Below are 13,144 nucleotides of genomic sequence, written 5' to 3' on the forward strand. Positions count from 1 at the left end.
CAAGAAGACCCACGGAAGCACCCTGCTCCAGGAGATCCCCACTGCCAGTCACTTCCTGGGGATCTCCCACGCCTCCTGCTATGGGAAATGTGACACAGGAAAGTCCATGTTCCAAATTTTCTTCTGCAGGCAGGACCAGAGCAGAGCCCCAGGCTGGCTGTGCTGGGGGATCCCCATGGGAACCATTTCCAGCAGCACTCCAAGGAGAGGAGCTGGAGTGCAGGGATCACAGGGAGATGCCAACACCCCAGACCGGTTGCTGGTCACAGTCCTGCTCCCCATCTGCCGCTAAGGAAAAAACCTGGGTGAGGGCCGCAGGGCCAGGCCAGGAGGGCTGCGAGGTGCTTTGCAGATGGAGAAGGCAGAGACACCCAAGAGATCCCATGGAGCCTGGCAAAGACGGAGCGTCTGGCAGCCAGCACACCAGAGCTACGGCATTGGCCAGGATATGGGAGAGCGGGATTTGGGGAACCCGTCAGTGCTGAGCAGTCTTCTGTGATGCCCTCAGCACTTCCCAGCCTGGAAGAGGAGCTCACAGACTGGGCATCTGGGCTGAAGAGGGAAACCTCCTGCAAAGCATAGAGACTTCATTGCTTAAACATCTCCCTGTGAAACAACTGCCGGGGGCGAGGGGTGAGGGGCGAGGCACGGCAATGCTGAGGCTCAGAACCAAGGAACATGACAACTAGGGGTAAATTCTACTTCACCCGAACACGCAGTAAAACATTTACCAAAATTGTCCAAGGCATTTTCAAAATAAGCCGAGCGCTCCACTGCCTGCCAAACCCACATTCTTTTCAAAGAAGATTTAAGACTCTTCCTCATTTGAATTGCGGTAATGAACTAATACTGCGAGTGCCTCCAGCTGCCAGCAGCTGGCTCAGACTTCATTGCACCCAGGAGCGTTTCCCGGGAACTGCAGAGCCGCCCCAGCCCAGCCCCGGCAGCAGGAGCGGCCCACGGGCACCGCAAATGTCATTTCACGCAAATCCAAGCCGGTCAGGATACACAGGCCAGCGCTGTCCGTACGGACTCCGGCAGGGACGGCAGAGCCGCCAGCACGGGCTCCGCCGCGGCTTTCCTGGCTTTGTTGACGGGTCCGGCTTTATCGCTGTTAAAACACCGTTTGTTGCTGTGACTTTTTCCTCCCTTCTTAAATGTCAACTTGAAAAGAAAAATTCGGGAAAGGTCACTTATCAGAGGGACTGGAACAACTCCAGTCTCTTGCATAAACACGTGTAGGGGCAGCTGCTGCGAGAGGGGATTTTAAACCAGTTATTTACCTGGCTGAACAAGTGTTGTGTTTCTGCAGGAGGGCAAGACTTCATGGATCTTGCAGGAGGCAATCAATCTCCTTACCACCCATCCCTCTGCTGCCAGGATCATTAACCCTTCGGGACACCCAGGCACAGAAGATGCCTCACTCAGGCTGCCCAGTTCACTATTCTGAGGGGGCAGGAGCACCCGTCAAAGCCCCAGGCTTACCCGCAGGGAATCGGGACACTGCTGGTCCAATGCTATGGAGAGCCGCTCGCCAGCAGCCCCACTGCAGCAAGGTCTCACCAAACGCCGCGGCACGCCGCTCGCCTGCCTGGCAGCAGAGCAGCGGGCACTGCTAGCAGCTCTAACCGCTCCCCTCTGCCCCAGCGCTGCTCCTGTGTCAGCGCTGGCAGGGCACGGTCGCAGCCCCGATAACTACGGCTCCCCCAGAAAATTCCCAGCTAGCAAAGGCGCAGGTAGCAAGGGGCTGCGTTCCCAAAGAGGTCAGCAGCTGCATCGATCAGGAGCAGCCCCTACTGACACGGCCTCGTGATGCCCTTTAGCTCTACCTGCTGCCACTGTGCTCCGTAGCTCAGCGGCACCCAAACCAGCCCAGGGACCAGAGCAGTTCCAGACAAACCCACTGCGAGGTGGCCTCCAAACCACCGCCACCGCCTGAACCTGTTGGTTGATCAAGGTCCCTAGACACGTGCCACCTCCGCACCCTCAGCATCCTCTTGCTGCCCAGCGCGCATTCAGTGCCCGAAGCTTCTCTGAGGGTCTGGATGAGGCCATCACCACTGCAAGCTGGGAAGGCTGGAGTTACTCCGAAGGGAGTCTGCGGAGAGATCAAGCCAATGTGCACGCTGAGCCAGCCCGAGGTATTTTGGTGTAAGCGCTCTTCCCACAGCAAAAAGGGCACTGCCTGTGATCAGGTTTAGCTCTGTTGACCGTTGTTGTGCTTACTCCTAAATAAAAGCTGAGCACACAGCCTTATTTGGGACAACTACTTGCCTGCAGGAACCTGAAAGCTTACATTGACCCTGTGAGGGAATCAGTGCCAGCCAGGGACCCCACGCCAGCCCCATCCAAAACAACCGACACAGCTCGAACCTAACGACTCGCGTTACTGTGTGCGATGAACAGCTTTACAGCCTCCAGCATCCATGCAAAGGGTACAGCAAGGTGCAAGGTCAAAGGCATCGGGTCTCTGCACAGTGGGAAACCACCACCGTGAGGCTTTCAGAAGTTAAGCTAGACAGAAGAATTGTCAGCAGCAGGGAAAAGGGCAGCTGTTGCTCCTGCCAGTAAAAACAAAAAAAAAGGAGAAATCAGCCCACCACTGCTTCCGATCGGATGTGACAGCTCTGTCTGAGGTCCTCAGCAAACCCAGCCTGTGTTGCAAGCGCAGCAGGACACCCAGGAGCTCCCGGGCCAGGGGAAGTGGAGAGCGATGGCTCCGGGGCCACGGGACGGGGAGCCACGGAAAGCGGCCCCCGCTTCTGCTCTTCCCTGCAGCCAGCGCTACGCACGGCTCACGCACGTCTCGGGAGGGAGCCCAGGTCCCAGTTACACGCGTGCCATGACCCCATTAAGCCGGTGTCCCGTCCCGGCAGCCTTCCCTGAGCAGGGGGTAGGTTTCTCTAAGAAAACCGGAGACAGATCGTTTCCTGCAGCTAGGGAAACTAGGAGCCTCTCGCACCTCCATGCTGGCCAGGAAAGATGGCTTGGGGCAGGCTGTTCCTAAACACGGCAAAGCGTTCCCACCAGCCCCCACACGCCCCTTGAAATAATTCATTATTTGTGGAATTCAGTCACTTAAAAAAAAAAAACAGCAGAAAACCCTTCCACAGGCTTGCACGAATATTTTGTCTGTAAACAATCTAGAGCGCAAGGTCACATTCCCAAGTGAAAGCAGAGCAGGGGCGGGAGGGCGGGGGGCAGAGGAGGCGTGGGGTGCAGAGGGGTGCGCAGCCCGCAGCCCTGTGCACGGCCAGGCTGGAAAACCGTCGGAAAAGCAGAGAAATGGGGGCTTGGGGAAGGCGCAGAGCAGAAAGGGCACCTGGAGGTAGGAGGTGAGAGAACTGCACCTTTCTTTTGCCAGCTGCGGTGGAGGGTGAGCCACAGGCACCGAGCTCTTGGCGTGCCCCAGCACTGCCCGCTTATGGGCTCTTGCACATCTCTGTGCCTCGTCTGCGAAGTGGGGACAGGTGACATCTCTGTCCTCCCACTCTTCATCAGGTATGCCAGGCCCCGCTGCCAGCTGGATGGTGTGCCAGCACAGAGCCACGCAGGGCCCAGCCTGCCGCTGGCTCGCAGGGACGGCGGCAGCGGCTGGCTGGTGGGCATGGGCTGCCCTGCTCGTCGGGGAGCATCTCCCAGTGCTGTGCATTGCTGCGAAGATGGAAACGCTGCGCGCTCCCAGGGAAGCAGAGGGTATCCTGCCCAGGTTCTCTCTCTCTGGGCACAGCCCAGGATGCGCCAACCTCGGCACCCCCAGTGTTCGCTCTGGTCATGCCAAAGGCGTTAAGTCCCTGCCTTTCTGGACTGCTGCTGGAGCGGGCTCGCAGCAGCAGCTCCAGCGCAGCCACCGGCCGCAGGCCGCAGCGCCGGGCTTCGCCCTGCCAAAGGGCAGCTCCTCCAGGAGAAAGGAGATGCAAATCTCTCCCGGCTCTGCAGTGCCAGCTCCGGGAGTTCAAAGCTTGCCGCAGCGAGGGGAGCGGGAGCGCTATGGGAAACCACCCACAGCCCTGGATCGAGTGTAGAGCAGGTGGCAGAACAAACAGCACCGGGATTTCTGTTTCACATGATCTTTCGCCCTGCTCGCTCCCACGTTTAACCTTTTCCCATGGAGCAGACCTTCACTTGGAGAGAGAGACCAGAAACACTGGAAGGGTTTCAGAGCGGCAGGTGTTGTTTTGCTCTGAACATCACCAGGGACAATACACAAGACGAGAGTATTTTTTTTTTTTCTTTTTAAAGATTCAGGCCAGTTTTGTGCTATTTTGTGCCCTTTCTGAAAGATTTTGAGAAAAACCTCTTTCTGTTTCTAGGCTGGGGAAGGGTGATGCTGCTATGGCAGACAGCTGCCTACACAACCAGCACTAAGAACATTTAAAGATGCCATGTTTCCGTGCTATGGCTGTGAGCGTGACTCGTGCTGAGCAGCAGAGGTGTGCTCACACTGGGGCTGCCCGCAGCGCTACTGCGGGTACACGTTCTTCAGGACATGTAAGAGTTAGCGGGGGAAAAAGGAAAAAAGGAAAAAAATTCAAACCTTGCACGTTTTACAGACTTCTCACACGCTGGAAGGCTCAGGGGTCGCTGTGCAGTTTTGCGATGGAAACCACGTACTGACTGGCTGACTCCGCAGGGTTGGGTTTCACCCGCGCAGGCAGTGGCTGTGCGATACCCCATGCTCCCATCGCAGGGGACATCATCCGATCCCCGCGGTGGATGTGTGAGGTGACAGGATCCGGCACAGCCCAGGCAGGAATCCCGCCCTCCTCGGCAGAGCTGGCACCTGCCACACGTGGGATCACATCCCACGTTCTGCTTGAAAGTGCCACCATCCAGCTTGGGTGTGAAATGCTCAAGGAACCACATCCCTTGCAGGCTCCCAGTATAAGGAGGTTCAACATTTAAAGCACTTGCCTGTATCAAAGCACTCACCGTGCAGGGGCTGGATACCAGGAAACAAGTGTCTGCCGTGTGTCAAGCACCACCAGGTATCAGCTGCCACTGGCCTCGTCACCGCCGTTTTACAAGGTTGTTTTACACACAACTGGTGGAATTCGTTCTTGTTAATGCATGACAATCATTAGAAAGTCACCTAACCACCACCCGCCCAGTACAGCACCAATATGACCACTCCTTCACAGCCTTGTGCTCGGCACCAAGAGGTGGCGTGGCCGTGCTGCCGGGGCAGGACGAGGCTGTGTGCATCCCAGCACAGCCACGCTTCCAGCAGGCAGGCTGCTGGGACCTCTGGGAGCACGTTCTCTGTCTTGGGAGAGGCGGGAAAGCCCCAGGCAGACCAGGGCACACGGTAACCAGCTGGAGGAGCAGGAGGGTCCAGCCCGTGTGCCAGGAGGTCAGGTGCTGAGTGGGCTTCTGCTGGCAGCTCAAGAAGAGACAAGAGTTAACACTGCCTGCCCTGCACTGACTCCTCACCAGAGCCACATGGCACTCTCTGCCTGCATTTTAAGAGTTTCCAATGGGCTCATCATAAAGGTTCACAATTAATGCTTAGAAATTAATTACAACAGTCTGGGATTCTTCTAAGGACGCTAATAGCCACAAGGAAGAAGCCAAGCAGCGTATTAGCTCAGCACACTGCAGACAGTGCTTTCTCTCTAGCCCCTTCATGAAGCCAAGCGCTCCTGCACTTTTATTCTTACCCATGCCAAATTAAAAACGACAGCAGGAGCTCCCGGCTTTGGCACCTGGCCGCAGAGCAGGCTGCCCACAGCAGAGCTCCAAACACCATGCCTGGTCATCCCCAAGGTGCAGCGCAGCACGGACAGCTTCCCCACGGTCAGACTGGACCTGGCCATCATTCTCCACAGACTCTGCTGAGTATAAGCCACATTTTATTTAAAAAAAAAAAAAAGAAAAAAGAAAAAAAAAAAAGAAAAAAAAAAGAAAAAAAAAAGAGACAGTATCCCAAAGCTGTAAGCAGGGTGTGGGGTTCCTGCTGTTACTCACCATGTGCTGAGCTGTTCAGAGACAAACAAAAGAGCAGGTTGGGTCAAACACAGGAACTCCTTTAAGTGAACTGCTGTCACAGGTCAGAACCATTAAAGGGATTAAATCCAGAGAGCACCGACTTTCTGCAGTGCCTACAGTGGCTCTCTGCAGGCAGGCTTTTCCACCTCCCTGTGCTGCAGTGTCTCTTCCTACAGGAAATCCTGGATTTCAGCTGCCCCCATAGCTGGCGTGGTCCCCTACTGGACTAAAGCAGCCAGTTTAATAGATTTAATTCTTAACTAACAGAATCGTGTAACGCACGGAAGCTCTGGCACAAAACGAGTGAACATCCAGAAACCCTGGGATTGCCCATTCGCACGTATGTTACACGCTGTAGCGCTAGAAACTTCTCACAGGCTGAGTTTGTGGCCTGTTTGAAAGGAGACCTATTCGACAAGGAAAGCCAGGTCCTCTCTTCCTCGTCTCATTTGAATAAAACAAATAGACCAAGCCCAGGCAGAGAGAAAAAAAATCCAACAAAACGATCTTGTTGGTTCAGCTCAGAGCTGATTTTTAGACTTCTTACACTTCAAGTAAATTAGGATTTTATTTTTTTATTTTTAACTGTGTTCTCATTTAAGAACGTCAGTTTGTGACAGGATAATTGTTAAAAGTTTGAAGGTAGCAATTTTAAGTGCTTCTATCAGCAGCAGCATTTATGAAGGAATTACACTGACTCTTTTTTAAACCTGAAAGCAAGTCATTTCCCAGCTGCGCCTGCTCTCCCCACATCGCATCTCATTGTTGCATGGACGACCCAGCTCGAGTCTGGTACAGAAAGCAGACAGAGAAACAGAAATGAAACCCAGAAGTTTGTTTCCATTATCCAAACTGAATGAACACAAGAAGTGAAATTATGTGAATAAATGCCACGCACTCAATCTTTTTTCCTTCCAGTGATTATCTTCTTGTTTTTAGCTGCCCAATTATTAAGTCGTTTGTAACAGGTCCTGCCCGGCCTTGGGTACCATCCCGCAGGTGAGACCCATGCTGCACCCCCAGGATGGCAGCACGCGTGGGCAGAAAAGGACGCAGCACCAGCACCAATTCCTTCAGCGGGACACGCCAGACCAGATTTTTTGCATACCACGGCAAAGCAGCTCACAAACTGCCATGTAACACCATTCTGCAACTCACATTTTTTGAGCTCTAACACCGTCTCATTTTTTCCAGGTCAAAAAGAAACCCACTGGCTCGTTCCATGCTCTCAAGAAGCCTGATAAATAGATTTCTCTCTCCTTCAGTAACAAGGCAGCTGGGCTCTCGCAAGAGCTCGGCAGCCTCAGCCCGTGGTTACAATGGATGTCCCTTCAGAAAGGAATTGCGCAGGGAGCAGGTGCAGCGCCAGCAGATAACACTAATGGCTCAGTAAGACCCCTGTCAATAGCATTGTAAGCTGGGAATGCTGCCTTCTCCACCTCTCAGCCCTGCAAAGATCTCCGAATACAGCAGAGCAGGAAAGGCTCAGAACCGGTACAGGCAGCCAGGTGACGGCCGCAGCTCAGCCAGCACCTGCACTTCTCTCCCCTCGAACACGAGACCCTGCCAGCAGCTGGGCGCCTCAAAGCGACCCACGATTGATGGCTTCTGCAGGCGCAAGCACACTGGGGCCCCAGCAGAACCCACAGCAATTACTGCCTGCTAATAATTAGATAGAACAAGGCCTGTTGCGTCCACCACTTGCCCAGGAAGTACACCAACGCTGAAGATCTGAGAGCTGTCATGAGGATTAGACATAGCCTTGTGCTTAAACACCACCTACTCTCCTTCTGCATTTAAAGAAAGGAACAGCAGCGTCTTGCTTCCCTTTTCTGAGGCAGAAAAGAGGATGAGCAGCAGTTTTCAATTGCAATACAGGACTTCATTGAGACAAAACGGTCAGGCTGAAACTGAGAAAAAAAAAAAAATTTAAAAATAAGAAGTGTCAGGCAAATGTAAGCTAGTCTAAACTGCCCTGAAATCAATGGGGCTCCAGTGACTTAAGCCTTGGTCTTCAATCCTACATCACCACAACCCCCATGGCAGCAAAGCGCAGCTCGGGGAACACAGCTCCGGCTGGGATGGGCAGATCCCGTGCCAGAGCAGGGAGCCCGGAATCCAGCAGCCTGGGCTGTGCCCACTGCTCCCAGGGTGGCTGAGCGGAGCGCCCTGGGGCGCAGGCTGGTAGCAGAGACTGAAGCAGCCTGGCTCGGGGCATCAGGCAGCCACAGGCAGTATTGCTTCTGTACTGCACTGTAGTCTCCTGACTCAGCCTTACAGCTTTCCTAAATTACCTCCAGTTTTTCCTAAATTACCCCCCAGGCTCTTAGGAACCAGCTTCTCCAGGCCAAGGAAAAGCGGCACTCTTCAAGTTGCACCTTGTAAAACGTCAGAATTATGCCAAAGGCTGATGTGACTGTATTCAAGGACGTTTCCAGACTGCTTCCTTCTCTTTTCCAGAGCACACTGTAAAAACCAGCATATCCTCTCTGCTATTGCTTTTGTGGGGCCTGCCAGATCAGGTTACACTGCAAATCAAGATACTGATATTTTATCTTTGTCCTCCTTGATATTGGGGAGACACAGAGATCCGCAGCAGGACATTTCCATGCAACATTTGACCTCATTTTGCCCTGTCGTTTGCCATGCTCTTCAGCACACATTCCCCTAAGCATCCCATGTTTTGGAAACTACCTTCACTTCGCAGCACCAGTCAGCTTACTCCCACCATAGCCAGTTTCAGGAACTGCAGCCTCCCGGCTGCCCAGGAGGACTGGAGACAGACACCCAAGAGCATCCAGCTGCCACAGAAGCAGGCGCCATCCCTGTGGGAACTCAAGAGAGGAACTGAGCACAATGGTCCCACACCACGGGGTCTTAATCCTTTCGCTGAGAGGAGTCAAGCTGGAGTTTAGAGAACTGGAAGTCAGAGAACAAGCAGACATTTGTTCAGAGCGGGCGGCATGAGGGGGAGGATCACCAGCTCCTTCCCGCCTCCGCGGGACTTACCGTCCCTGAATGTCCCTTTTTGTCCTTCTCCTCGCATCTGCAGCCAGTCGGCACAACGCTGCTCTGTGCGGCACGGGGCTGCAGCCCCCACCGCACACTTCCCCCGAGGCTCGGTGGCCAGCAGGAGAAGTAGGGCGGCCACTGCTGGCCTCAGCAATGCCGACCAGTCTGCCAGGCTGATTTTTCCCAGGAGGAAGTCTGTCACCCACCGGGTGCTCTTCCCACGAAGGGCCATACCCTCTGGAAGGCAGAGCGGTGGGCTGGATGGGGGGCCAGGGAGGGAGGCTGAACGAGGGGCTTCCGCCATTTAATAGGTATCAGAGCCACCAGTGCCACAGAAACACCTGACTTCCAGACAGAAGTGTGAGAACGCCTTTTTAAAAGCGTTAAGCCCAACACCCTCAGAAGTTACAGCTGCTCGGTATTACTAATATGAGAAGGGCTGAACTCTGTCACTTACTGCTCAGTCTTTATCATAACTCTTATCAGAAACTCCAGTTTCAGTAAAAAAGCATGCACGTGTGAAAGACAGAGGCAGCAGCAAGTCTTGGCAGAGCAGAAACAAGAGCTCTGTTGCTCTCTACAAGCAGGAGCAGCTCTGAGGAGCCCGTCTGTACCAGCTACGTTAGTAAACTTTGGAAAGTTCTGGCCTACAAAACCACCAGGTTATTTCCAGTTGCAGTGGTAAAGATGGGCCTTTTGGACTGGATTTTCCCCTCAGGCTGTCTTAGCCCTAGTTCTGACTGCAGGACTCCCCTGCAATGAGGACTGGTATCAGACTGCTCTGGTGCCGCACCACTCCTCTTTTTGGGTCAAAGCACCGGGAAAGCAGGTACAAACTGACGCAGCCAGGTAACCACCAAAACACTCAGTCTGCGTACCATCACCCATCCGATCAAATAAGCAGAAAGCTGATTTTTTTAAAATAAAAATACTTAACATTTATTCACCTTTGAAGTCACCATAGTAAAATTGTACACGCTATGAGTAACCCAGGAACGTTGTTAAAAACTACCAGAAACATAAGGCAATTTGTACAACCATCGAAAGAAATACACAGCGTGTTGAAAATAGAGTGAAACATTACTCAAACGAGACAACGCTTGATACGCACTAGAGTTACAAGAACCAGCATTAAGTTTTAAACAAAAATAAAGATGTCATGGCTACAAGTATTATACAGTGATAAATACTTCAAAAATATATTAAGATATATGGAAATTCTCATTTTGTGAAGGAAATCCAGAGAAATTCCAGCCTCCACTGGATTTCAATATACCAATTAAGGTTTAATATCTAAATTCCTTTCCTTTCAGTAAGAACTGGTACTGCAGCCATTACTGTCTTGTATCAATATTTATCTCCTTGTAGTGTCATGAAATCAGCCTTATGTTATATTCAGCCCTAATGCCTCTCGCATCACGGGCACTAATTGCTCTAAATGAACCAATGAGTTGCCTCTCGGTAACAAGTGCCGTGCACCGCATTTGAATCCACAAACCATGTTAAATCACGGTCAATGTTCGCCCGTTTTACAGTATTAATGGAAGGCGGGTTCCAAGACTTGCCTCCATGTAAATACCGCCTCTCAGACAGAGGGTTTAGGAGCAAGTCCATCATAACGTTTTTCTAGCATAACATTGAGCACTCAGAAGTTTACAGTACATGAACCATGCTAAAGTTTAGGTTACACCTGCAAAAAGAAAGTCCAGAGGATGTTTGGAGACGACAGGTTTTGAACATGCACAAATGGTGCACAAATGGTTTAGTACACATTTGTTTGTGCTGTTACTGGGTAGCGAGTGAAGCAGTTTATAGCCAAGGATTTGGTGAGACAGTTTTCCGAGCCAGTTTAAAAATATAAACTTCTTCTTAGAGGGTCTGTTCTATAGAAAATAGAGTGAAATCTGGTAAATTGTCAGTTTCTAGAGTATTTTCCTGTGGCAAGATCTGTTCATCAGCCTACCGCACCACCAAGAGAAAAGCCAATCCTGCTATTCCAAACCCCGCTGCGGCCATGATTGCATTGCTTAAGGTACTGCTCTGGTCAGTCGTCTGGGAGTCGTGTCTGCCAAAGAAGCGACAGAAGCCATCCTAGAAAAGCAAGAGAAAGGATATTGAGTTGGTTGGCTTACAGTTAACAACAGTTCTTTTAACAAGTCTTTCAGCACAGTTTGGTTCACGCTCCCAGCATGGCATTTCTCAGCTGCAGAAGTCTCTGTTTTAATCATGAAAGTCTAAGCCTGCTGCCTTGGGCACACAAAAATGCTTTGTGAGAGCCTTTGCACAAGGTGACTGAAAGCAGTAGCTACAAGTGTTTGTGTGCTTTGCTCAAAAGACAACTGCAAACTTCCTATCAAGATGCTCAGCATGTCATTACGTCATTTTTGCTCTTTTAGGCAAGTTTCTGATGGGCGCTGCCAGCATTGTTCCCCCTCATTCAAGTTCCGGAAAGCATCTGAAACACAGGATATGGAAATTTCCACTTGAAAGACAGGAGCCCGAAGCCGGTCCCATCTTGGTGGGCGCGGGACTGATTACACAGGCTCTTGGAAGGGCCAAGTGGACACTGCTCAGAGCTGACCTATGACAGAGCAAAGCTGGCAGCTGCTCTCCCAGATCGTTATTTGTGATAATCAGAAGTGGCAGCAATACAACTCCAGATGGTCGTGTTTGAACTCTGCTCCGCAGATGTCTATGTAAACAAGTTATACTCTTAATTTCTTCCGGAACTTTGTTCTTTACACTTTAATTTGTGCGAACAGGCAACGCGATTTTGCCAAGTGACAGCGCAGATTGTCGCCAACCACCACACTGTTCCGAGCAGTCAGACGGACCAGTGACCACTGGAAAACCGAGTTCATTTTGGTCTCTGGAAAAGTCAACGAAACCAGCGGCTGTTTCCCCCCGCTTTCTATTTTTAGTGCTTATTTGTGCTGGCATCAAGTATTCCACTAGGACCGAAAATAGGAAATGTGCAGTTCTGCGGGATAGCTGACATTTTGTTCCGAAACGCAGGCAGAGCTGCACAGACGCCTTATAAGCCGTGCTTTCAGCGTGCATCCCGAGCGGCGGAGAGCAACCGCGGCCACCGCTTCACGCTGCGAGGTTCGGCAACGCCGCTGCCCGCGCCCTCCCGAGGCCCCGACCCGACCAGTTTGGGGCCGAGCAGGAACCAGAGCAGCAGGTCTAGGTGCTGCTCGCACACGGGCATCCTGCAGAACGGGCACGTCGGCGTTTTGTGCTTACACTCGGGAGAAGGCCTGTGCCAGCCTGCTCCCCAAAAGCCGAAGACTTCAGCCCCGGGGAGAGGGTCAGCCTTGCCCCCAACGAGCCAGCACCTTCGTTCCTGCACTTTCGGGAGGCTGCATCCCGACAAAGCCGGCCGGCAGCACCCTGAGCGAGCCGGCCTAGGCCACAGCGCAGGGCGCCCACCCGCACCTTCAACAGCCCCGCCGCCATGAACGAACCGGAGCCCCCGGGCGCTCTGCAGCCCCTCCCACGGGGACCCGGCACCGGCGCCCGCCCCCCCGGCCCTTCCCCGCTCACCCATCCGCCGTGCGCCTCCAGCCACTCGCCCCGCTCCTCGGCCAGGTAGGCGGCCAGCCCGGCGGCCAGGCAGCGCGGCCCCTCGCTGCAGCCCCGCTCGACCAGCGCGGCGACCAGCGTGCCGGCGAAGACCACCAGCGCCAGCAGCCGGCCCCAGTTGAGGCCGCCCTCGGCCTCCAGCTGCGCCGCCACCCGCTCCAGCAGCGCCAACGCCTCCCGCGGCTCGGCCCGCGCCAGCGGCGCGCAGGAGCGGAAGAAGGGCCGCTCCCGCCGCTCCAGCTCGGCCGCCACCCGCCGCAGCGTGGCCGCCGTGGGGCTGGCGGGCAGCGCGGGGCCGCCGGCGCGGTGCTGGAAGTAATCCTCCAGCAGCAGCGCCGTCTCCTCCTTCAGGGAGGCCGGCATGGCGGCGGCCCACAGTGCTCGCAACCCTGCAGCAGCAGCAGCTGCCGCCGACTAAGGGGAGGGGCGGCCCCTCCGCCCGGCCCGGGGCGCTGGGGAGCGCTCCCCTCCCCTCCGGGGCGGGGCCCGGGGCGGGGGGAAGCCAAACCCGGGGCGGGGGGCGGGCGCTGCCTCCCCGGAGGCCCCGCCGGTGTCCCGG

The 13,144-nt window shown here is 54.0% G+C and overlaps 1 protein-coding gene across 1 annotated transcript; it reads right to left on the minus strand.

Annotated features, from left to right (window-relative positions):
- Positions 1–9,912: 9,912 nt before the first annotated feature.
- BCL2L10 (BCL2 like 10) lies at positions 9,913–12,988 on the minus strand. The gene is made up of 2 exons (XM_086757678.1): positions 12,547–12,988; positions 9,913–11,091 (listed from the first exon to the last, which is right to left on the minus strand). The coding sequence occupies exons 1-2, from the start codon at positions 12,946–12,948 to the stop codon at positions 10,960–10,962; spliced, it is 534 nt and encodes a 177-aa protein (XP_086613804.1). The 5' UTR covers positions 12,949–12,988; the 3' UTR covers positions 9,913–10,959.
- Between the last annotated feature and the right edge of the window lie 156 nt (positions 12,989–13,144).

Source organism: Chlamydotis macqueenii, chromosome 12 (genome assembly GCF_036417535.1).
Source record: "Chlamydotis macqueenii isolate bChlMac1 chromosome 12, bChlMac1.mat, whole genome shotgun sequence".
Taxonomy (NCBI): domain Eukaryota; kingdom Metazoa; phylum Chordata; class Aves; order Otidiformes; family Otididae; genus Chlamydotis; species Chlamydotis macqueenii.